The sequence below is a fragment of the Vanacampus margaritifer genome, chromosome 18, assembly GCF_051991255.1.
Source record: "Vanacampus margaritifer isolate UIUO_Vmar chromosome 18, RoL_Vmar_1.0, whole genome shotgun sequence".
In the NCBI taxonomy this organism is placed as follows: Eukaryota; Metazoa; Chordata; class Actinopteri; order Syngnathiformes; family Syngnathidae; genus Vanacampus; species Vanacampus margaritifer.
Window position 1 is genome coordinate 12,117,737 of NC_135449.1, and position 26,956 is coordinate 12,144,692.

Below are 26,956 nucleotides of genomic sequence, written 5' to 3' on the forward strand. Positions count from 1 at the left end.
AATTCTAATCGTGTATGTGTCATACATACTACCTTCTACTTGTTCCAGGAATCCAAAGTATACCCAGCCGCGAACATTCTGTCTGGACAAGTAGATTCCTCTTTTCCTGCTCTTTACATTGAGAGACAACTAATTCCATGATTTTTGAAGAAAATGCAGTGTGAGGATAGGATGATAGTTTTGACACAGACTGCACAGCAAGCGATAGGAGCAGGAAGAGAGCAGAGTGAGAAGGGTCCACCTTTGTTGAGTGCCAGTGGAGAAAGTGATTGGTTCTATTAGCAAACATCGTTGAAAATACCTCTTAATGTGCGAACCCTGTGGATCCTTTGTATCAACTCACAACAAACCACTAAGAATTGGACTAGATTCTCGACATCTCTTCAAAATCCAGTTTTGGACATTTGCGGCAATTTCAGCTTCCACTTTTGAGATTCATACATGGATCTTGACTAGCCCGCACAGAGCCTTGACCTCAACCCCATCTAATACCTTTGGAATGAACACTGATTGTCATCCAGGCAATCGTACAACACCTCTGAACTGACGTTTTTCTTGGTAAATGGGTCAAGGCTGTCCAGTGTAATTGTCCAGATGTGCTAATACTTTTAGTCTATCTAGTGCTACTTAACTTCTTCAGGAAAGTAAAGGAGTTCCAATATATGTTTAAGAGGAAAAAAGAGTGTGGGAGTGTGTGAAGAATCCAAGGGAGAATACTTTCAGAGGTGCTGATGAGTTTTATCATGTTTCCTCTGTGATGTTGTGCATGTGTGAATTGTGTGCTGTGGACTTCTTTTTTCTTTCAGTTCTGTCAGAGCACATCCTTGTGTATCTTTCCTCTAATTGAATCCGTCCCTCAGGGCATCACATGCTTGTTTATACGCTGACACCACCAATGTGTGCATTTGTGTGCACGTCTGCACGTGTAGATGAGTGTTGACACTCTTGCAGAACAACGCATACATTCTTTCTTTATTGTTTAATTATAACCCCCCACAGCTGTGGAGATGGAGGAAGGGAATGAGGGCAGGAGAGGAAGAGTTATTGATTAAATTAGTCAGATTATACATATTTAATGCTTTGCTTTGTCGTCAAGTCTCTGACTGCGGCTTTCTTTTCTCTCCTCCTCGAGATGTTTCTCATTGTGTTCGGTTCTAAGACTTCACACAGTCTGCTTTGCACAACTTCAGCATGTCTATGGGAGTTAAATGAATTACATAGCCACAACATTAGGCAAATCTAAATCAAGACGTGTATATGCATTGACACCATCACATAGTTAGTCATAGGTAGGGTGGTGGTTTAAGTCAGAACACATGTAGTCTGTATCACTAACCTTTGTTAACGCAGTATTAAAGTCATGGTTAAAGTAAATACTTCATTTTTATATACTACAGACAAGAAGTGGGAAGTGAAATTTGAGCATACGTCATTCGCCAGCAAAATGGACGTCTGCCAACCTCTGCTATATACACTCCTATATTATTCATGTTTATGCTATATACATTCTTCTTAGAAAGTCCTTTAGTCTGCTTGTTTGGTCCGGACCAAAAGCTGACTTTATTTTTTTCGTTTGGTGCGATTCATATTGTCACTGTGCTTTTTTTAGTTGACTGTATTGCGTAGTCATGTCGACCCGTGTGATGATCTGTGCTCCCATTGGACAAAAATGACGAGGGATGAACGCATAACCAAACCCGGAAATAGAGGAAAACATGAAATTCTGACGTGTTGCATATGCCCTGCATATTTGTGGCATTATTAGATGCAAGATATTTGCGAGCGACACTGGAAGCTCATTCAACGGAGGTTTCGCGACGCTGTTTCTAATTTTGGAACGCGTCGTCGATTGCGTACAGTAACCGGAGGAGCAGTTGCGCACCGCGTGCCCACCACAACATGCTGACAACACCGTGGCTAAACAGAATACGGATGATTATGAATGAATCTAGCATAATATTCACTACTGGGTAATATTTCTCCCACACAATGCTTGGCTACGGTGGCTTGTTAAGCCTAAAAAGTCGGATATGTCCTGCAGTTGGAGCGGATCAGCCACCTCAAAAAGTGGGTCTCGGTCCGCTTGTTTGGTCCACACCAGGATTCGTTTGTGTGTTTTCAGACCTGCACCAAAGGTCGGGAACAGCGTGGGAAACAAACTCTGGTCCGTTTAAACAGTGCAGGTCTAAATACACCTTTACTTACTGTGGTTGTCTTGCACAATGAATGGGTTGTAAATTAATTTTCTGTGTTCCATTCATAACCACAAAACGGCAAAGGTCAGAAGGTCGTAAACGGAGGATCACCCGGAGTTGACTTTTTCACAGTTACAGTGGTTTCAATTCAGGCACTATAACATATTCACACACAGTAAATTTGACTCTATTTAGATAGGAACGAAATAGACTCAATTTTGGAGTAGGCTAAGATTTATACTAGGAAGAGAGTAAAATAAAGAATTGAAAATAAATAAAAGTCACTCAAGGTTTGATGAACGAGCTCACGACCTTCAGCTTGGGAGACCGCCACACTACCATCTGAGCTATGCCCCTCCTACTGTTTGCATTACCTCCAAGAGACCAAAGACATTGTTCTTAGTCTCTTGGCGTTAGGAAGATTCCAGCTGACATGAGTGATACACTAACACACAGCAGGACCTGCGTGGCTCAGGGAGTAGATTGGCTGTGAGTTTGTTTGTCATCCCTTGAGTGACTTTTATTTACTTCCCCCTCCAATTCTTTATTTTACTCTCTTCCAAGTGTAATTATTACTCTAAAACGGAGTCTATTTGGTCCCACTCTAAATAGTAAAATTTACAGAATTTACTGTGCACTTGTTCAAAGAATGAGCCAATGCCATACAAAAATAAATGCGTAGCTGTTTGATGATCTTTTACGGTACTTCAATGCATCCCAGTTGGCATAAGTTGTCATGTGATGTCATTTTGGTGAAGTCACATAAAGAGATTTTCCAGGAATCCTTGATTTTCCAAGGCATTTTTTCTTGATTGATGTCTGAAATGTCCAACTTTATAGTTTAATGAAATGCAGCATTAAAGTTGTGAAACTCTTCACAATAGTTGAAGTTTTCAGTGAACTAAAAGATGAAAAGAATGTTGAAGCGTGCTGTTCATGGGGATGTGGCCTTCGTGTCATTTGTGTTATTTTGGCGCTCGAGTGGAACATTGTTGACATTTGATGATGAACTCGAAAGGGCATGGATGCTACACAGGAATACATCAAGCTTTTTTTCACCAAGTTCCTTCATCTAGGTAAATTATGGTCGGTGCAGTTTTGCAGTTTGCATTCCCTAAAAAAATTGAGACTTGTGTGCTTTTGTTTCCTGTTTAATGATCCCACTAACCATACTGACTGATCTTTTTAATTGCATCCCTTTGGACTTGCAGCTTCTTCCGCACTTCCTTCAGTGTGTGACATAATCCTGCGCTGCCTTTCACATGCAGCCATCATTAACCAACTGATGCTAGATTCTTTGTGGTCATCTCCTCCAATTTCGCCTCCAGACTGCATCTATTATTCAACACTTGGGTTCAATCTTGGATGAGGGCTACCATCTATCACTTTCAGGTCCTGTATCAATGTTCACAGTGAATAATTCTTCAGCTCATGTATTTATTTATGTCTGGTGCCAATCTATGGATCCACCACCCTCTGTTCAGCAGATGGATGTGAAACATGCCTGGTTTAAAGTCTAAAAATAACAAGGCCAGTCAGTGAAAGGCTTTGTTGTACTTCTATAAACTGTCAGTGTAAAATGAATTGTAAAGCAGCAGACACTAATCTGACTTGTACCCCAAAAGGCAGAAACAAATCAACCTTGACTTACAAATGCAGAATAATTCAACTGCTTTGCCCTTGTAACACTATCTTCCTACAAACGAACACGATTTACTGTGGACCCTTTGAGTTGGTTCCGAAAGGCAAGGACTTTGAATTCATTTGTTCCTTAAGAAATAATGGGAATGTTTTCATGCTCCAGGCGCTTGATATTTTTTAAAACTTTTAGCCAACACATTCTCTGGGCCATGTTCAGTATGGAGGACTAAAAATGCCTAAAATAAAAATAAAAATAAATAAAATAAAAACGGATATAAAAATATATTTAAAAAATTTAACAAAAATATGTATACGTGGAAATAAAACAACACAGTAAAAATATACATCAATAAATAGAAGTAAAAATAAATATATTAAAAAAAAAAATAAAAACATACTGTATGTGGAATTAAATACAAACTATTCTATAAATATAAACTATTTGCCTATTGGTTGATCGGCGTGTCAATCTCTCTGTGTCTCTGTATATATCCTGCATAGTTCAGAGGCTCTGTTGTATTTTTCTCTACGGAGTCACCATCCGTCCATCCAAAGATACAAAATCATTTGGTATTTTGATGAAGGTTGTGTAATATGTAGTTCCAAAATCTCTGTTTGTCGGCAATTGTTGTCCGCTCATTGATTCAAGTGTATCCTTTGGATCTTGGTGGTACATTGGTCTGTGGGAGAGAATAATCTAATCACAATATTGCATATTTTGAACACTGTTTAGGTTTTCCACCACATGACAAATGGTTTTGTTGTCACTTTTGGCCCCTTTGTTTGGGCCCATGCTGACCCAACTACATTATAGGTCCGTAGGATGAATGAGTAAATTGTGGCTAATTCAATAAAACACAGGCTGGTCATCTGTCTTTCCGGAACATTTCTCTTTTAGATATATCGGGCTCACATAAACACACATTCACATACACGCACATAGGTGACAAACACTTTATCCTAATATTGTTAAACTGGGATGATTCACAGTGCTGACTGGCGAAGTGATGTATTGTTTGAGCAGCTGTATTGTGTTTGTGTTTAACTTTTTCCTCCAAGGACCACATACAGAAAAAAAAATCGAAGGATTCAAGGGCCACTTTGAAATTAATTGCTTATTGTTTATATATTAGAGTTTTTTTGTGTGTGAAAAACTGCTATATGAGCAGCTTTCTACATGGCAAATAGTTTACGTTTTTACAAGATGTTGGGGTGGTTGAGACCCTTAAACCCATGGGGAAATATTAGCCCCTGCACTGAACAGTAGCCAAATCTCATCTCTTGATGCAGAACCAAAACAGGACCAATCTGTTGTAAAATGGCCTTTTTTTTTTCTTACCGAATCTTTCAGCATGTGATATTTTTTGTTTTGCATCACACAGGCTTTCATTTAAAATGCATTCACAGCACCTGAATTTTTTCAATCAAGTCCTGAAAAAAAAAATAAAAGTTTTGAGTTAGCAATGTGCAAAAGACAGCAATGACTTTCAGAGCTAGCCACAGCTGAGTATCCAATATCAATGTGACTTTTCCTTGAGGTCAGTAGAAAAAGTTTAGAGGAAAGTTTATTTTTAAGGTGTATACTTTGAATTGTGTGGCTGTTATCCGTCTGTTATGCTCCTTGACTGATTTTTCATACATGGTTTGAACGAGCGTCCATGTTGGTGATCCTGCTCAACTGTGTAACCTTGGGCATGTTCCATCCCTGTGAGGACATTGACTGCAAATCTGACAGATGTAAAATCCTGCAGGTAAGACTTATTTTGGCTTTTCAATGTGTTTTATTTCATTCAGTTTATTTTTGAGTAAGTGATGTTATGTATTTTTTATAAACTTAGCCCTGGTACATAAAAATGAAAATTGTGTGTTCTCGGTTTTGCCCGAAGATGTCGAATTCTCAACTATCTTAAAAGATTGGATCCTTCTATCTAAGGTGTTAATACTGCTTCACTGTTCAATAATTACAACCAAAAATCTTCTGTGTGACTAAAGCAGACTATTCTGGAGTCATTTGAGTCCATGGACTGTGACGTGAACGAAATACAGCAAATCAAAGAAGTGCAAATACGTCCTCCACAGACATTTTTTGTATAAAAGTTGCTTCCCCATGTCGGTAAGAAGTATTAAGACTTTATGTATGGGGATTGTCACAGATAAAAATTAAAACAATCCTTATGTGTGTACCAAGTCTTAACTCATTCACTCCCAGCTATTTTCACGGAAGCAACCCCCTTCGCTCCCAGCTGTTTTTACTGATTTTGCTAGGCTCACAGAATATTGTGTTCTATTGCTATAAAAATGTGCAACTTACCAAAAGAACAATTAAAGTCTCTTCTTTCATCAGGTAAATAAGTATATTCTATTTGTTTCTGTTTTGCAGCAATTAGCATTAGAATATAGCTAAATTTCATCATTATTCACAAATCTATTTAAAACACTGGGGGAAAGAGTTTTTTGCATAATGGCCCTGGTTGATCTCTTATACTCTGCTGCTACCTGCTGGCCATTTTTTTGTAATAACTACCATTGCTTTAAGTGTCCTCTTCAGGTCAGATGCTGTATCAAAGCCTTCTGTATGCATAAAAAACATAAAAAAATATATATATATAAAAATAAATAAATAAATAACGTATAAATACGTTTGTGGGACCATGGCAATATTTAAAATAGAACGTTTTTGTACATTTTTGGGAGAAAATGAGTTAAACATGTTTGTTGTTTAGCTTAAGACGAGCCTTTGAGCTTTTCTTCCGTCAAAGTCAGCAAAGGTTTATCGGATGTCTTGAAAAGATTATGAAGTGTTGCAGTACTTGTGGGCGAGTACATTTCACCTCTTGATCTGCTCGTCAAAAGGTCTGCATCAATATTTATGATCACAAAACCTTATATGTGAGATAAACACCAATGAAAGATGACCCACAGACTCCATTTTTGTCACATGGACTATAACGATAGCTGATTAGGAAGCAACCAGAGACTCATGCAGTTGTCGATAACATGTCCCCAAGTCATCTGTCACAATAAAATTGTCAGGGAGAAGAATTTGCTAGCGCTCGGTAGTTACCGGATAAGCTTCTTCTACTTTTTTTCTTTGTACATCCAAGAATATGAAGATATTCTGTTGTGGTTATTATACGTTCGGTAGCTTATCAATACGCTAATAAACAATTCACATTAAAGCGGTGTGTAAAGGATTGCGCCTAGCATACCATTTAAAATTATGGCAAAAAATATCAACCTTGGTTTCATCAGACGATCATCTCCCAAATGCATGAGGGAAAATGTAACTGCCAACTGATTAAAATCATTATTTACCACAGCACAAGAAGAGAAATGCATTAATCACTATTCTGATTTATTTACTCAGAGAAAGAGATGCCGGTACCCTGTTTTAAAATGCACTTAGCATAGTGGTTGATAAAATTGTTCTGTATATCTGGCCCCTGCAAATGCTGTACTTCCATTTGCATTATGCGGATGGAAATAAACAAAAGCTTTGTGCGGAGGCGTTTCCATTAAGTTTTATCCTGCCTAGCTAATACTAATGGAAGCATTGTTTTATTTTCTTTTTTTTCCTTTCATGGATTTATTTTATTCATCGGATGAAAGAGTCAAACAGAGATGCATGAACGCTGTGGAATAGATCAGCTTGTTATCTGGCGCTGTTCATCTTGTGCAGTGAGCTGATAATGCGCTTGCAAAGTGGTTTCAAATAGATGGATCAGAACAGCTTTTGTTCTTGTTCGTTGACTCAGCGAATTTGAACACTCTCATCCCACATTGAGATTTTAGTTTTAATATTAAAGTGAAATTATTTGGCAGAAAATACACTGATAGATAGGGAGAATGTAAAGAAATGTGTTTCGCTGCATTATAAAACAGGAAGAATATACAATGAATGTAGAATGTATAGACTAGGGATGTCACAAAAAATCTTTTTAGAGTCCATTATTACTAAAGAAATAATACCCAGCTGTGACTGTCACGTTAATCACGTCGCTTTACACTCCTACTCGATCGCTGCTAAGCCACATAGCTGCGCTTGGGCGCAAACTATGCTAAGCTAATTTAGCTAGAGAAGACGCTCGTACGAAACAAGTTTTACTAAGCGCAACAATTTTGTGAAAGCTCATACCTTGGTCCCCGCAAAGTAGTCGTCGGACAGTGCTAGCTTACTTAAAAATCACCGACGTGAGGCTGAACTTTGGGAGCCATGAAACGAGCAGTCACCAAGTGTTATTTGCTAAATTAATACAAATGGTGTGTCGTCTACACTTCGGAGTGTGTTCTAAGATAAAAATAATAATAATAAGAAAAAAATCCTACATATACAGTACTTAAAAATATTTAATTAAGTTAAGAGCTGGGGTTTATTTATTCATTATTATTATTATTATTTTGATTTATTTATCAGTTTTATCTCTAATTGTGTTGCATTGTGTTTGAACACATATCGCTTAGGGTACCACTTTTGAGAACAAGCGAGCAGTGTGACCTCTAATTTCAGCTGAGATAGATGAGTGAGATAAGCCAAAAGTAACAACATAATCTTAGCAACAGTAGTTTTCTACATGTTTGCACAATTATGAAACGATGTTTTTCTTCTACTTCACATTCAATTGACTTTTATTTGTCTCAGTGTTGCACCACTGCTGAGTCAAGTGCATAATTAGCATTTTATAATGTTATTGCATTCTCTTTCAAACCTACTGACACTGCTTAATTTGCCTTCTGTAACTTTTAAACACAGAACGGAACGAACCCTTCCCCAGTAAAAATAGTTTTCCCTTTTAGAAAACTACATTCATCCCAGAAGAAAAAAGTGGATCTCATACAACATTCATTAGAAAAGCTTTTGGTGAGCAACCATTATTAGGTTAATACTTATGTCTAAAAAAACAAGACCGGTGTTGTAACGATTGCTCCCAATACACTAACATCTTCTTTTCAACTGTCTGTGTATTTCTAAAATGTTCTTTAGTTATGTGAATGGGGCATCATATTAGACCTGTAGGCTACACCGTGATATAGCCAAAAAAAGAGCTCACTGTTGAGCAGGGTTCAGCACCTAGTTTTCAAAGTGGTAGACCGTCACTTGATTGTATTTTACAATAATACTCAATTATCTTTACAATTTCATACTATATGTACAGTGTAGAGCAGGGATGGGCGACAAATGATGGAGGGGGCCACAAGTTTTCATCAGTGCTAATTGGGGGCACATAGGCTAAAATTTCATAACCATGTGTCATTAAATAAATAAATAAATACTTGCACACTTGCCAAATACATACACTTAATATATTGAATTTTTTCGATTTTAATGGGCTCTCTTGCAAAAATAAATAAATAAATAGGACGGCACAAAACTGCTGAACAGCAAACCAACATTAACAGTGCAAGAACTTATTTTGTGTATTTGCCCCCCGCCCCAAAAAAAAAATACATAAAAAATTTATAATAATAACTCACACAAAATTATAATATTGCTGCACTATGTTTGCCATGCATGTCATTTCAAATCCACAAGAAAAAAGAAGTCACATTCACATCACGTAGTATGGGGCAGTACATATCTAGTGTTGAATGGTGATATTACTTAAAACTATAAAATAGAACCGCCAGATCAAGCTGGATAAGGAATAGTACAAATTATAATGAAGTACATTGGGAAAAAAAATTATAATTTTTTTGCAAACCCGAAATATTCTGAAATGTTGATAAACCTCCATCATACATTTCCATCAACAAAACAAAACAGAAAATAACATAACAAATAAACAAAAACCCAAACCATAAAAATAATATTGAAAATAATATTGAAAAACATAATTCAATTAGTTAGGCAACAGATTATTGCCAACAACCTCTTAAAATATCTACACTCTCTTCTTGACAACTGCAACATGTGTTTATGCTTCAATCCCCAAAAAAGAAAAGAAAAACTCAGTAACTAGTGATGGGAAAATGAAGCTTCATAAAGCTTCACGGAGCACTTGCAATATATTTTTTTACTCTTCTAGATGGTGCTTTTTGTTTAAATATAAAGGCTAGTGCATTGGAAATTGATTACATTTCCATGGCCTTTTTAAACCAAAAGTACCAACTAGAGAAGTGAAAAAAATATCACGGATGTTTTATGGAGCTTCCATGAAACTTCATTTGTCCATCACGACGGTACATTATAGTATGTGGCGCCTCATAAGTTGATACAGGTCACAGTTTTTGCCTTGTAGTCTGATAGTAGATGTGGTATGCAGCAAAAAAAATTTGTGATGACTTTTGTGTCGCTCGGAGTGCAGTAAGCCACAGAAACACATGCGCTGTAATAATGCATTTCTTTTACACTGGAAATTACAACAGCAATAATAAAACTTCCATTAACATCTAAATGACAGTGTCAAAACTGTGCAATAATTTAAATTTGAATGGCAGACTTCATAAAACAGCTTGTTGTATTGGATCTTTTCAGATTACATACCATAATGTTGTGACCAATTTTACAGACGTATCAGTTATATAAATGTTCTTAGAAAAAATGGTAGACAAGTCTCCCAGAAACCAAAATGACATTTTCAAGATGGGAGTTATCTTACATTGAACCCACTGTCTTCTCGCAATTTTTCCCTATTTTTAACTCCTTTTTTTGGTTTGATATTTAAGTGATGATTCATCTGGCTACATAAACTAAGAAGAGCTGAAATTTCAAGAGGGAGCATTTTTTTAAGGAAGTGAATTCCTGTTTATTCCCCCCAAAGAGTTGGCTAGTTGGGGTCGCACGAAGCCAACAGTAGCTCATTTTCTTTTTGCTCTCTTGCTGCAGGCCAGTTTTTATGCACCTTTTTTTGCCATCACGTGCACTTTCTTCCCTCATCATGCAAAGCGACCTCGTAACCTCGCACCGACCTCCACATGACCTTGAAGACACACAATGTGTTCATGTACAGAATCACGTCGAATCATGTACAAAGAGTTTTAGATCTGCTCCTCCAAGCCGGAGCAGCCCTGCACAGTAATAGCCTCTTTTATACACGCACACGCGCACACGCTGCGCATTAAGTGCTCTCAGCATTAGCGACTCAGCACACTTGCAACTTAAAGGCTGCGTTCAAGAGGTGACAAGAGGGCGCGTAATGCTGGCGCTCGCTTGACGCATTGATAACACGCAGAGCAGCCGCCTGCTGCCTGGTGGACACGTGTGTTTACACTTGCTCTCAGGCAATCCACACACGTGGGGTTAGTGTGTGGGGTTGGGGGTTAGAAGCAATTTGTCCCACACATAACTCCCGTACTGTAAATGCACTCTGTACATTATTATAAGAACGCATTTGAAAAGATTCCCATTCATGGAGAAATGCCAGGCGCTCCAAGATTAATCATATGCAGGCAAAATAGAGCAGATGACGCAGCGCAGAATGTACCAGAGTACACTTTTTTGTCACTGGCAAAAACAATAAAGTTGTTGATTTTAATTGAATGAACAAAAAATCACTTTTATCCACACAAACCCTTTGAAAATTGGAGTTCATTTCAATATGCAAATTCATCAATAAATACATTTGCAATAAAAATGTCCACTTAGTTTAATTGGATCGTTGTTTACAGCCACTGAATCCATCGGAATTGGTTGCTAATTGTATTTTTGCCCAAAACATGTCTATGGTCCAAAAAAAAGAAAAGTAAATGATGTCCAATTTATAGTGCCTTATCAACACCATGTGTTGCCCAAAGTGCTGTACAAAGCCTGATAGTAGAGAATGGATAAAATGTAATGGGTCCGAACTATGTATAGGCTATGTACAGTGTGTCTTTTTTAGTGGTATACACAATGTCAGCTTGGAAAGGCTCCAGCTCCCTGCGACCCTGACCAGGATGACCAAATAGAAAATAGACGGATGGACAGATTATTTATTTATTTTTATCCTGGTAGCCAACAAAACAACAACATATTATCAGGGATGGAAACGGTAGCTTTCACCTTTGTGTTTGGCAATGGTAATGACAATGATATATTTAGCACCAAAGATCAAGGGGATGGAGACATAAAATTGTAAAAGTCAAGCAGACAGCTTTTGGATGTATTGTGTTGTACACGCCAGCTTTGTTGAACCCATGCCAAGGAGCGCTGAATCCGTTCTGGTAGTTCGTGGTGACCCAACACCTTCCCAGGACACTTTTCATTTTGTCACTTCACTTAATAGTTTGTCTCAGAGCCAAAGTTCGGGCTATTAAGCTTTCACAGTCGTTATTAACGGCAAGTGTCTGGTGAAATTTTACAGGGCTTCTACGGTGCACAGGAAGTGAGGGGCGTTCCATATTTGGCAGCACTCAAGGTGTTTTTTTTTTGGATCAAATATAGAAGGATGATCCTGTGATATCTGCTCAGACAAAACAAAGCATTTTTTCAATGAGAATGGTCAGCCATACATCCAAATTTGTAGACTGCTTGTGCTCATTTGACGTCAATTGATGACCTGCTCAATGTCATAAGATGGGATTTGTACCCCACTCTCTTAAATCGGTCAGTGTTAAATTTCCAGTGTTTGATCAAATATGCAGAAAGCAGTGTTTAAAATAACCCTGCTTTCTGCATGCCCGGTTAGGATAAAAAGTTACACTCTCAGAGTAAATTGGAGTGGATGTTGGGTGTAACCTGAATAGCAGTGCTAAATTGACCACACCCTCATTTTTGGTGACATTTTTTTCCATTTTCCAGTGCGCTGTTGACATTTCAATAGCGATTCATCCAGTTCTTGCCGTTGGGGTGGCGTGGCTCAGTGGCAGAGTGGCCGTTTCCTGACCCTGAGAGTGTGGGTTAGATCTCAGTCCAGTGTGACTATATGTCAAAGTAACCTTGAGCAAGATACTGAACCCCCAGTTGCTCCTGCTGCCGTGTCATCAGTCATCAAAATGTAAACCGCTTTGAGGGCCTTGTAAGGACGAAAAACGCTATATAAATGAAGTACCATTTTGTACCTTTAAAAAAATAATAATAATAATAAAAATGCACGCCTTGTAGTCCTTTGAGATTTTGCGATGTAAAGGGCATTGTAAATCAAATGTATTATTATTATTATTATTATTATTATTATTATTATTATTATTATTATTATTATTATTAATAAATTAGTGTGTTCATTTGGAGTTAATTTAAAGTTCCTTTAATGTCACTGACTTTTTTAACATGCAATTAATGACCACCCCTGACTTGGAAAGCCTGTACTGAGGGAATTCCAGTCGCAACGCAGCAGACATGTCCACGCCAAAATTTAGCAGTAAGAAATGTTATAATAATGAATATATTTGTGGAGACCGGGGTCAAGTTGTATTTAAAAAAATAATAATCTGCAGAATTTTACAAGTTACTTCATGTTAAAGATTAGATCTTAATATGAAAAGAAAAATGTACTGAGCTGTGCCAATGTCTTACAAATGCTATTGTGCCATCTAGTAGCAGACAAATGACCTCAACACAAGTCAATATCACATAATTTTTTTTTTTTTTTACAGTACAGGAGTAGTATGAAAGTACTGTATCAGTGACTAAAAGATGCAGCCATATCTCTATTATTTTAATTTTTTTCCCCCTTTTATGTTAACGGGTATAAAACTTCGAAATAAATATTTTATTATACATTTTATTGTGCGTTTAGAACAGATCAAATTTTGCGTTAACTGTTGAAGTCATGCAATTAATTACGATTACAAATTTTAACTGACACTAGTGCATTACACTCACAAGTGTTTAAACACCAGAGTTAAGTGAGAGTTTAACACTGGCACTAGTGTAGAGTACTTTCAACAGTATTTACCAGTGTAAATTTTTAAAACTATACAGTGTTGGAGTAACACTGGTTAAGTGTGAAAAAAAGTAACACTTTGAAAAGTGTCAGATTTACAATTATTGGTGTGAACACGTCTAAACACTTTTCTAGTGTTGGATTTAACTCTCAGTGTTGATCTAACTGGCGAGTTTGCTGTGTTGAGGTATAAAATATCAGACATGATAACACAAATAATCCTGGAAATTATCACGATGAAGAGAAGTAAAATTGCCAACAAAAAAAACACACTTCCTCCTAATGAGCTGTGCTGGTGTGAAAGCATGAGTCATCCCTCAGCAGATGGACATCTCAAACCTGTCGTCTTGTCTTGTTCATTAAACAAAGCAGAAGCGTTGCTTTGCGCTAAATATGGTCGTCTCTATTTGACATGACGCATGTTCTACCTCGTCTTGCATCTTCTGTTAATTTCTAATTGATTCCCTTTATCTGTCATGCACATTCGAAAGCACTCATTACTTAAGGATGGCTGTGTGCATCATGGCTGTTAAATAAATTAAGGGTTTGCTACGAATTCTCACAGTATAGCATGATTAGTGATAGATACAAAGGGTTTACATTGTGGAATTGTGAGGGGAAAAAATGATGTCCCAAATCAGGGTTATTGTAAATCGAATTTTTTTGTAAACTTAAACAGTCCACTATTTACCGATTGTAGCTTGTGTTTCCCTCTGTAACAGTGTGATGATGACTAGAAGTTGAAATTGCCAAACTGTGCCTTCTACTCCACAGCCAACTTCTAAGCAACAAGGGGGCAAGCTTTGTTCTAAATTTGATATATTTTTTGTTTCACTGTTCATGTTTGGGGTGACTCATCTATCAGTGGGTGTCCTGTGCCTTGAACTGCTTCCAGAATTGTTCTCATTTTTGCATTCTCTGTCTTTCTCATGTCTATTCCATTTGTTTACTTTACTTCATTTTTGTAATGCATGCATCGATTTTAGTTATTTAATGTCTTAATCCTTTATTTTTTATCTTTCTTCATTTTGATATGATGAAGAACAACAAGTTGTGAGTTTGACTTCTGGTTCAATAAGCTAAATCAGAAAATACTGAAATAAAAGTCTATTATCCAAAGTAATAAAATGGGAGAGACAACATCCTGAAGACTGAAGACTTTGGGCAAAACATAACAATGACAACAACAATGAACCAACACAGACTTGAACTATGGAGCTCGTGTTCGATCTGACCGCAGCTTTATACTTGAGGTTGGAGTCAAAATTGTTTTGTCGTCGCTTTTAAATAAATATAAAACATGTTATGTTAATTGCTATGTGCTGCACTAACTCTTCTAACACAAAATAATGACTTGTAGTGTTTTTTGTGTATTTCTCTGCAGGATTTTGATGACTTCATCTTTGCATTCTTTGCCATTGAGATGGTGATCAAAATGGTGGCTCTGGGGATTTTTGGCAAGAAATGTTACCTTGGAGATACGTGGAACCGCTTGGACTTCTTCATAGTGATAGCAGGGTAAGTCTCATACAATCACAAGAAGCGGGATACACCTCAGACTGGCAATCATCACACTCACATTCACATGTAAAGGTACGGAGGCGGGACTTGATGCCACGTTAGCTGCATGAAAGAAACGTTTGCTTTAATGGGGCTGGTTTGAGGCATGCATACATGACGGGCCATGAGGCAGAAAAGTGATTAACGAAAATAACAAATATATATATCTACAGTGTCTAGTTGACAACGTTGACATGCATCCCACTTTGCCCCTTTAATTTAAATTGTGACGTCATGTCCAGAATGTAGATTAATCGGAGTTGGTTTAGATAATAGGACAAAACTACCATTAGACTAACATTAGCTGGGATAGGCTCCAGCACCCCCGCGACCCTAGTGAGGAAAAAGCGGCCAAGAAAATGGATGGATGGATAGGTACAAACAATCTTTTTTTATTCATTTATTTATTTTTTTAATAGATAAAAATATGGTTTCTCTTACTACACTCTAAAAACAGTTGGGTCAAAAAATAACCCAACTATGGGTCAAAAATGGACCGAACCTCTACTTTCAGTTAAGAAATGGGTCTTTTAGTATAAAAAAAACTCATAAACATTGGTCAGATTGTTTACTTGGGTCAACAAATTGGGTCATTTTGTATAAAACAATCCAGAAAGTTGGGTCAAATTGAACCTTAAAGTGGATCGGTTCATTTTTTGATCCATAATAATTTGCTTTTAGATTATAAGTCTGTCTCGTTGAAACTCAAACTCTGCCTAGGGGATCTTTTTAAGGCAATATTTTGTGTTCATGTTAGAAGGAAGACAATACTATATGTTCCATGTGAAAAGTGATTCATACTTTCACAATAAAGATACATTTAATATTCTAAAACCAAAAGTGATCGAATGCCTTCGCTCGCTATTACGAGGCTCATTTAGATTAGTGCAAGAAGAGGGCGGAAAAGGGGCGAACAATCCATTATATATAGAACATATGGACTAATAATGTAACCGAATTAGTCTCTGCGTGTGCGCTTTAACATGCGAGTGTGACATCATCCTCTTTGGCGACATACTTCCTGCTGTGCTTCATTCTGCAGCAACTGTGGGAAAATGTCACACGCAATTTATGAAAAGGTTAGCAAGTAATAGTGTGTTTATCAGAGCTTGACAGTAAACATGTCACAGGAAATTAGCAGAATTCCCATTTCTGAGTCTTATTCTTTGCCTGGAGTGGTTAGATTGTTTGTATAATAATGTGCTTTTTGCAGTGGAAAGACACATTTTCAAAGCGTTATTTGCAATGTGTTGAGCTGCTGCTTGAGAGAACAACAAAGGAAGCTACAAGGAAGTCTAGGCATTTCACAACGAAATTGAGGCTAAATCTACTTGTTAATAGTGTGTTTTTATTTGTTTGTTTGTTTGCACATTGATTGGTGTAGCGGGGGTCCCAATCGATGTCTGTAATAACCCAATGTCGGCGTGCAGCATCTTACCCATGGCGCGTCAATTTGGCTGAGCACTCGCTCCGCGATTAGACTCCACCTGGGGAGAGAAAGGAGCACTTGGGTGGGGTTGAAGTGGTTCGAGGAGGAAGGGCAATAGATTGGCAGGGAAAGGAATAGAAGCCGAAGCATCAGCTTCATTTTACTCCTTCAATATTTAATCTGGTCTGATGTGTGAGGAGAGACACCACCGCAGCTGAAAATAGTCACCCGGGCTGTCTGTTGGTTTTGCTGTAATTTACACTCCCACTATAGCCATTAATCTTTCATAAAAGCAGTTTGAAGGCAGGTATCCTCTATACTTTCCCTCAGTATAAACAATACAGTAGAACAATGCTTCACGTAAACGTGGACTCAAGGATGATGTATTTGTTTCCCAGCGAAATGTGCAAGTGAAGAAATATTTGGTCTATGCTGTATGAATCTCTAAATGCCTTGCAAATTGAGAGCTCCTTTTATGGAATTGGTAAGTTAGAGGTGCATGCCGTCTGGACATGGATACAGTAGTAAGATTGGATTTTCATTTAGGCTGATAATAAGCTACAAAGACATTCTGCAAAACGCTGGAATTGCAGGCGATTGAAGAGAACAGACTACTAAAAGGCACATTTCTTTAAGGACACCAGGAATTGGGGTCCCCGTGCATGCACTATTTGCTTACACAGATGTCAAAGTTGTTCATGTGAATCTATTGCCATTTTAACTCATTAGAACCCCAAAACATCAAAATATGTTTTTTCATACTTTGTCCTTCACTCCCAAAAACGTATTTATACATTTTTTTTTTAATTTTTTATTTATTTATTTATTTTTTTAATGCTAGTGCATACAGAAGGCTTTGATGCAGCTTAAGCAATGGTAGTTATTACAAAAAAAACTGCAAGAAGGTGGCAGCAGAGTATGAGATCAACCAGGGCCATGTTGCAATAAGCGCTTTCTCAAAGTGTTTTCAACAGATTTGTGATTAATTATGGAACTTAGCATTATTCTAATGCTAATTGCTGCAAAACGGAAACATATTGAAATTTACTTTGTCTTCTTTTGGTAGGTTCCATGTTTGTGTAACAATATAACATAATATTCTGTGAGCCTTGCAAAATCTGTCAAAATCCAGTAAAACAGCCGGGGGCGAAGGGGGTTGCTTCAGTGAAAATGGCTGGGAGTAAAACAACAGCGACTGTTCCTGGCCAATGAGGGACGGCTTGTCACCATTTATATCTAGTTAATGGCCACATATTAGCATATTTTTTGTCCATGTTATACAGTATCTATATTGTGGCCACAAATCTAAAAAACGAATTACATGTCATTTGTGGAACAATGTAGATATTAGTGGTTCTATTCAATGAAACACACAACTGAAAAATTCTTGACGTGATAAGGTGGTCTGTCTCAATTTTACTGTGCTTATAATTTCATTGTAGTACAGTAGTTTTACCTTTAGATAACATTTTACCTTTGAAAAGCAACACACAGCAGAGTGACCATATTTTGATTTCCCAAAAAGAGGACACTTGGCTCGACCTCTAGATATTTAAATGAAATTGACTCAACGTACAGTGTAACTATTTTCATGTTACACTGTGTGGGTAGAAAATAAAACATAACTCTTCTCTTGTTAAGTCTTGCTGAACAAATGAACAAATATAATGGCATAATGTTCAAAATCAGGGTGCCCAATCTTATTTGCCCAAATATCTACTTTTCAGGATATATTATATGTTGGGGATCGAACCTATGCTCTACGTTTTGGTACCATGAGGCAGTTCCAGTGAGCTAAAATTCTTGTCCGTTGACATTGCTCAGCCAAGGATTAAAAAGAAAAGTGTGCCGTTCTTTGCTTTTCTTTGAATGAAACAATTCTCAAGTTCTGGTAAAGCCTGCTGTTGTTTAGCTACTCGGTTGTTAGCTCGCTAGCTCAATGGAAAAGATACAAAAAGTACAATGTAACCCCCACTGACATGACATTGCCTCACTGTAATGTTGTATAAATGTATCAGTATTGATGCTGTCATGATTTATTGAAATTTAAAATGCAAACTTAGCACCTTTAAAAAGGCTTGACCGATCGAACATATCCTGCTCTATTTCCACCCTGGGATGTAGTTGCGTTATAGGAGGTGAGCAAAATGCATTGAACCTGATGCTGAGTGTGTTCTTCCTTTCCCTCTTGCTTCTTTTCACTGATTTATTGATGCTGTATGGATCTGCTCCAGCCTTGTTTGGGCTGTGCAGAAGCTGAAGGAGACTGAGAAAGTCAATGGAAGGGAGCAGGAGCTACTATATTGGAGAGGTTGAGAACTTGCCAGATGTTTGTTTTAACATATTTTCACAAAATACATTATGGAGCAAGAGCAGTTGGCATTTTACAGTCTGTATATCTGGGTTTGAGTTCGCAAGTTCCCACATCCCGAAAACATACATTTTATGTTAATGGAAGTTGGTGTGATTGGTTAGTTTGTCAATAGGTGCCCTGTGATTGACTTGCTTTAGCTGCTAAATACTCCAAGTAAGTTTTATGTTCATGCATCCTTCAGCCACTTTGAGTAGCCCAGTCTTCTGGTGTGGTTCTGTTGCAGCAACTTTATGACATCTCTGTAATAGGTTTCATATTATATTCATCTTATTTTCTTATTCTGCATGGGATATGCTCCAAAAAGGCTGGAAGCTAACTGATTTAATTTCAATTTTGAGGGAAATGCCACAATATGCACTTGTTTTTTATAATGCGATCTAAAAATTCTAGGGTTTTTCCTGTGTACGAAATTCAGAGGCGGCCACTTTCACCTTATTTGCTCGCCACCTCCAGCCTGAGTGACTTATAATGAATGAATGCTTTAACATGATAATAGTCATATTCTTATTGGAACTATTATTCTTATTATTGAAATATGGAATTATTATATAATGCCTGTAAAAAATGAAAGCGAGTCAGTTAATTTACACAATACACGCTTGTCATGGCGCATGGTCAGGATTAGGGATGTTCGATACCACTTTTTTCCCGACCGATATGCAACTCTTGAGTAGTCACCACTACTGATACCAATACCACTTATATAAAAAAAAAATCCCCACCCATTAACCCATTTGCTGCCAAAAACATATAAATACGTTCTATTTTAAATGTTTTGATTGTCCCAAAGACGTATTTATACGTTTTTTTAAAAGCTTATTTTTATGCTAGAGCATACAGAAGGCTTTGATGCAGCTTCTCAACTGCAAAGAACGGTTGAAATGGCCAGCAGGTAGCACCAGAGCATAGGAAGGGAGGGAGGGAGGGAGGGAGGGGAAGAGAGAAAGGGAGATGGAGGGAGGGAGGGAGGGAGAGCGAGAGAGAGAGAGAGAGAGAGAAAGAAAGAGAGAGAGCGAGAGAGAGAATACCCACTTGATTGGGAGTTGTTCAATATGTAAAATTTGATTTTTCCATGCACCATTGTTTTACCTGTAATGAAAACAGTTAGACAGTTGTGACAAGTGATGATGTCGTCCAGAGGAGAGAGTATAAGGACAGAGACAAGGATATGGCATAGATGAACAATGATGGCCATTAAACAAAAGTGTTTGCTGCCAAACAGCCACCCCCTTCCATCACTATGTGGGCTGCACAAAGACAACGTCAGGACAGGGCTGCTGCATTTTCTTTTCCTGGGCTCTCCTCCATTAGCAAGATTGTCTTCCAAGTACAAGGGGTCATCAGATTGACTGCAGATTATTAGTGAAAAAGTTCAGTAATATACAGCGACAGTATCTCTCTCTCTCTTTCTCTCTCTCTCTCTCTCTCTCTCTCTCTCTCTCTATATATATATATATATATATATATATATATATATATATATATAAATGCAATAAAATATTTGTACGGTTACTTTCTCCAATATTTATACTAATCGATGGTATTAAACAGCTGCAGCTCATATACAGTGTAAAAATGGAGCAGCAGTATGTCCCGTTGCTATTCACCCACTTCAAATTACCGTCAACACCTGTGCCCTCTCCATCCAAACTCGAGTAGTCAAATATATATATATATACTTAAAAAAAAGTCAGTCTGCTGCAAGAAAAGTTGAGTTGTTCACCGTAATGGTGGCTAATATAAGCAGATAAGCATTGGAGTGGGTTGCTTGTGGAAAGTGTTACTGATGAGAGGCTTTCAATCAGATTCAGCATGAAAACACTCCATCTGTCTTTTCCCCGTGGTTCTTCATTCCTCCACTTCTGCTAAGTGACTCGGCTCACTTATGTTCACATTTTCATGCTTGTTCTCAATACATTGATCTAAACTGTTGCTATATTGTTTAATGTCATGTACACTATGCACCTACGTTCAGTACCAGCCACAATACTTTAGCGGGTATTCTTTTAGATGAAACTTGATACATGTGCTGAGTGGGAAGCAGGGTGTATTCCCGATTAGCTCCTCCACATCACCGTTTGGATCCAGACTCTGGCCTGACTGTGTAGATTTCGCATGCTCTCAGCTTGATTGCTAGGTAATTGCAGATTCAAAATTGTCCATACGTATGATTGTGAGCATGAATGGTTTTTGTTTGTTTGTTCCATCACCCAATGTGAGATGCGACCCTTAAAGCCCTTTTCACACAGCATTCAGCACTTCCAAATATGGGCACACTGGCAACCGGTAAATTCGTGTTGCCGCTTGACTCTTTCACATTGAGTGCAGTGTGAAAAGGGCTTAATCAGAGAAGCAGTAAATGTGATGGATGGATGCTGGCACAGTTAAATATGCTCTAACTTCCCTTTTAAAAAGTGAGAAACAAATAACAATCATTAACCTTTCATTTTCTGGTGCACATTAAATTTGACATCTTGCTTGTCAGTCATGTGGAGGTGAATAAGATGACAACATTACATGTGACTGGAACGCTATCACAGGATAATAAGATCCTAATTGGTATAAAAATTAAAGCACATAACTCAGAGGAGGAATCTGTATCAGAATGTCTGTTCAGTTAATTTAACAGCAATTACAGTTTGGATGAAACACCCTTAAATTAATAGCACACAATTATATGTTTAGTCCATGTTTTTTATTTTTTATTTTAGATATGCACATGGTCAAGAAGAATTTTGGACGATTCCTTTTTTCAAAAAGGTTTCATTTGAATAATATTGTTGCGATGTCTTGTTTGACTCGCTGAATTATTTTTTTTTTAGCTCAGAATTATTCATCCGGCAGCCTTCCCGAGTCAACATGTCATTATGATCGCTCTTTAAAAAAATAAAATAAAAAATCACATGTGCGTGTGTGCATGCGTGTGAGTTTGTGCTCTTTAATTCACCTGAAACCTGTTCTTATTCCCAGACCGTTCACTTCAACAGGATCCTTCAGAGTCCCGCCAGAGTCGTGAAATTGTCAGTAGACCAGAGGAAGGATCAAAGGAAATAAATACTATTTCTCTTGAGGTCAAAACACAGCGTGTTAATTTGGCAATTTGAGATCAGGACTCTAAGTGGGTTAATCCACTTCCTCTGTTGAAGACATTCTGATTTCTTTGTCAGTACGTGGTGTACTCACTCCATTGCCATCTATTCTTGTTTGTGAATTTGTCAATGTTGTCATGTCATGTGCCATAGGTTTCCGTAAGTCTTTACTACTTGAATCAAATCTTAGATTTGTTTTCCCGCCTCTTGGAGCATTTTGCACTGTGCTCTTGCAGTCATCTTTTCAGGACGGCCACTTGTGGGAGAGTGTCAAAAGTGCTAAATTCTTCGTTTGTAGACAATCTGCGACTTGTACATGCTGTTCTTCTTCTTCTTCTAAAGCCATATTGTACTGAGAAGCCAGGACAGAGACATGTTACATTACTTACACTTCTTATTCTATGATCATTATAACACTTTTTTTTGTCTGTCATCACCTTCTTTGGTGGCATCAGTGAAAAACATCAAACATCCCTTTTAAGAATATTAAGTCCAGCAAAATAGTCAGGACTAAAGTACTGCGTGACATCAGGCATCATCATGTTTCGAGACACTTAAAGATACATTTTTTCGTCAAAATATTTTGTTTAATTCATATTTGACCTCAGGGGTATTCGGCATTAGAGGTTTCCTTCTTTCATTGCTCCAGATGTGGAGTCAAAACACCCTCTTCGATACTGTGGTAAAGACAAATTAAGTGCAGCGAACTTGAATATGCTAACCAAAAAAGGCATGGTCAGATGCAGAAGAAGCCAATTTTAAACACGAAAAGAAATCATCAGTTATTACATCAAGTCTTTGAAATAAACATTGCGTGATCGTAGCGTGCAGCTACACTAGCCTCAAAAACATCTTGTGTTAATCTCTACCAGCCACAAGAAAAGATTAGCTTTTGTTCAATAACTTTATCACACACGTATTTGCAAGTTTTGAAGGAGCGTGTAAGCGTTGCATTTGTATATTTGTCCCTAACTCGTTCCTACAACACGAGACAAAACACATCAGTCCTTTTTACTGTCAAAATAGAAGTCTGAATTAATAATTAAGTGTAGACAGACAAGATAAAAAGAAACAGACATCTTGAAGACAAGCGATCTGTTTCTGATCTGCACTTTGTCTAAATGTGTGGGGTCATTTCCAGCAAGTGTGCTCCAGCTCTATTTGACTTTGTTTTGTAGGAAATGTATCATGCACCACATGTTGGCACGTGTTTCCTCTATGCAGCCTACACACTCCACTGCACTCTCCTTGAAAAGTATTGGAACAGTGGTGATCTTTATTTTTACTGTTGAAAAGACTTCAGATCAAAAAAGGAATAGAAAACAAGATCAACATTTTAGCGTTGAATTCCAGTTATTCACAATCAATTTTTAAATGGTGTTTTATATGGTGTTGCAAATCATTTGCTTGCAATAATGGCATCAAATGTATGGATTGATTCTCTTTGGGGTTTAAGTCTGATTTTAACTTGAATCCTAATTAATCTTTCACCTACAGCCCCCCAGTGTATTCTTTTGTTGCGGCAGTGTGTTTCGGGTCATTATCTGGCTGCATGATGAAGGATTTCCCAATCAGTTTGGTTGAATTGGCAGTCACAATGTTTCTGTAGACTTCTGAGCTCATTTTACTGCTGCCATCAATGAAGATTAATGAGACCGCCCCAGAAGAATTTATGCAAGCCCAAGCCGTGACATTACCGCCATGGAGTTTCGCAGATGATCTTATATGTTTGGAATCAGGAGCAGTTCCTGTCCATCTCCAAACTTCATATATGCACCACTTTGTTTGCCTCATCAGACCGCAAAATTAAACTTGAGGCATCTTCTAATGGAGCCTTTACTTTTGTTTACCTTCACTCCTTCTCTCTTGGAGGTTTTTGTTCATGTCACTAAGAGTTTCTAGAGCCTTCTTACTGCTCTCCAAATGTTTCTGTCATCGGCTGCTGTCGTTTTCCTTTGATCAACCTATTTAATATACTGCATGTTAATTAGTATGCCGGTGTGTTTTTGTTAATTAGTATGCCAGTGTGTTTTGGTTATTCTTCAGGACATTGCAAATATTTTCACTTGCGATGATTAGTGTTTTGCGCGAAGGCTCAAACTGATTTTTTATTCCTATTCCATCTAGTTTCATCATAACAATTGCTTGTTTTTCATCTTTACCCTCATTTGCTCCCGAAAATGTATAAATACGTCCTATTTTAAACATTACCATTGTCCCCAAAACGTATTTATACATTTTAAATAAAATAATTATGCTAGAGCATACAGGAGGCTGAAGAGAACGCTTGAAGTAATGGTAGTTATTACAAAAACGGCCAGCAGGTGGCAGCAGAGTTTAAGAGATCAACTAGGGCCTCGTTGCAACAAGCTCTTTTCCCCGCTGTTTTAAACAGATTTGTGAATAATGATTAAACTTAGCTATATTCTAATGCTGCAAAACAGAAACAGATAAAAATATATATTTTTTCCTGATGAAAGAAGAGACTCAAATTGTTCTTTTGGTAGGTTCCATGTTTTTTAGCAATACAACACAACATTCTGTGGACCTTACAAAATCCAGTAAAACAGCCGGGAGCGAAGGGGGTTGCTTCAGTGAAAATGGCTGGGAGTGAATGAGTTAAAGATCTCTCTGGTTTATATGCTGGTTAACCCTACCTCGTATACCGGTAAATGTAATCCCAAATCTGAATCTCTACCTGCCATTGCAAGTTTTATTTGCATCTCGTAACAAGGTGCTGAGTTTGTCCTTGCAAGGATCCCTCCACATTGAGATATGTGCATAAGTATCTAATTAGTGTGATTGACAAGAAGCAAAACCTTTCCTTTTATCCTCAACGTCAACCGTGTGTGGAATGGCTTCTTTGGATGAAGTTGGGAATTCTCTGCACGCAAACTCCTTTCTGTCAGGCTTGCCAGCACCCGTCATTGCACTCCCCAATATCAGCATGATCAACATGATTGGTGCACAACTTTCTGTCAATTCCATCATTTGTTAGCACACAACTGGGGAGAGGGTGGGGGGTAGTTGAACACACCAAACATCTGGCTCCCATTAGAAGGGTAACCAGTGTCCTTAGTGACTATTTTCTTTGAAAATAAGTCATTCATCATCTAATTTTAAAGTTTGTTTAGTAAAGTATTGTTTATGTGTGATTAATTATAGAATCGTGAAATATATTGCTCTCAATTTGTTGCTGCACTGAGCTTCAGTTTTTCAGTTTAAAATGAAGAGAAAAACTGTCCTCAGCTGATAATAAATATACTGCAAATTTGGCTTGTTTTCCTGTGATTGCAGCATCAAGTCACAGGTAGGAACATTTTCAGGCCATCCCTTTTTACCCACATAATTGAATTTGACGTTAATAGCCACACATATGACAAAGCAGGTATCGGGGTGATACCCAACCTTAATCCAAGGTATTTGTGAGGCCAGATGTGGCTGTTTTACAATCAGGAACTTGAAATTAGAAGAAGAGAAAATTGCCATTATTTCCATGCAATTTTAATGAAAAATGTTATATTGGGATCTTTCTTTAAAATTTCTGTCATTGTTTTTTTTTTTTTGTTGTCAAAATGTAATGTATCAAAAGTTCTAGTGGCATTGATACTTGGTATCGGTGACTACTCAAGAATTGAGTACTCGTACTGGTATTGGTTTTACGCATGTGTTGTTGTCACTATCGAGGAACTTAAAATTAGGGATGGGCGAGTACCAATACCGGCTATCGTGTCGATACCAGACTTATTTTAAGGTATCGCTAGGGGAATAGAAAATTGCCATTAATTTCATGCAATTTTAAGGAAAAATACTGTATTGGGATTTATAGGTCTTTCTTTAAAATGATCTGTCATTTGGGGGGCGGGTTTATGTACTAGTGGTATCAGTATCTGGTATCGGTGACTACGAAAGTGCAGCACAGTAGAGTGTTGATGAGTTTTTCTTTGGGTTATAAAGATTCTCTGACATTTGGAAAATGTGTTTGGAATTATAATTTTTTTTTAACAACAAAGTATTTTTTTTAAATTGCCACTGGATCTGCTTGAAACCTAAATATGACGAATGATTCCAGTTACAGAGCGTAGATAACTGGTATGGATGTTTACCTTCACAGACGTGTGTATGTAAGTGTGACGCATCATGAAGGCTCTTGCGCGACGACACATACACACATGCATTCTTTCAATACAGGAGTTTCTAGCGCGCGCACACGTGCGCACACGCCGCTTGCATGTGTTGTATATTTGTCGACAGACAGACTTGGAGTGTGTGCGAGGAGGGAATTCCTTGGCCCGCACAACCCTTCGAGCCTCACATGTGTTCCACACATGCTCCAAAGTGCGAGAAGAGACAACGACAAAGTCTGATTAAGACACAAGAATGACATTCCTTAGTGCCCTTCAGCTCTAACCTCCCATCACCTACAAAGACGGTTCGGGGTCGCCAAGCTCCGAGCCAGACTCATCTCTGGTTGCTCTTTTGTCTGATGCTGACGCCACGTTTCGCCTCTGTTGTATCTACGAGCCCGTTGGGAAGCGCACACGCATCCTTTTGCTTCTGAAGGTTGATTGTGCAAGCGCGCGTGTGAATACATGCGTGTTTATCAGGCCCACAAACATTGCGTGTGTGCTGCGCTCCACATACAAGCGCAAACACATGCACTGCGGTCGCACTCCATTGAGCCTTGGAATCAAAGCGTATTGTTTGCCAGAACACATGCATTGCATTTGTCTCTGAACGCAAGAATGTCGATATGATTTGGCTGATTAGGTCATCAATTACTATTAGCTCAGGAATAGTGGGAGAGAATTTTGTATATGCAACATACACAGTATAGACAGTAGTTGGCTAAATAGCATCTTCTTTAT

The 26,956-nt window shown here is 37.9% G+C and overlaps 1 protein-coding gene across 20 annotated transcripts in view; it reads left to right on the forward strand.

Moving 5' to 3' along the window:
* The window catches only part of cacna1g (calcium channel, voltage-dependent, T type, alpha 1G subunit), a 235,239-nt gene that overhangs the window by 89,671 nt on the left and 118,612 nt on the right, over positions 1-26,956 (forward strand). For all 20 annotated transcript variants that reach the window (XM_077550124.1, XM_077550123.1, XM_077550122.1 and 17 more), the window contains exons 3-4: positions 5,475-5,587; positions 15,021-15,154. In XM_077550124.1, the coding sequence (XP_077406250.1) occupies positions 5,475-5,587; positions 15,021-15,154 (247 nt within the window). The remainder of the gene's footprint in view (positions 1-5,474; positions 5,588-15,020; positions 15,155-26,956) is intronic.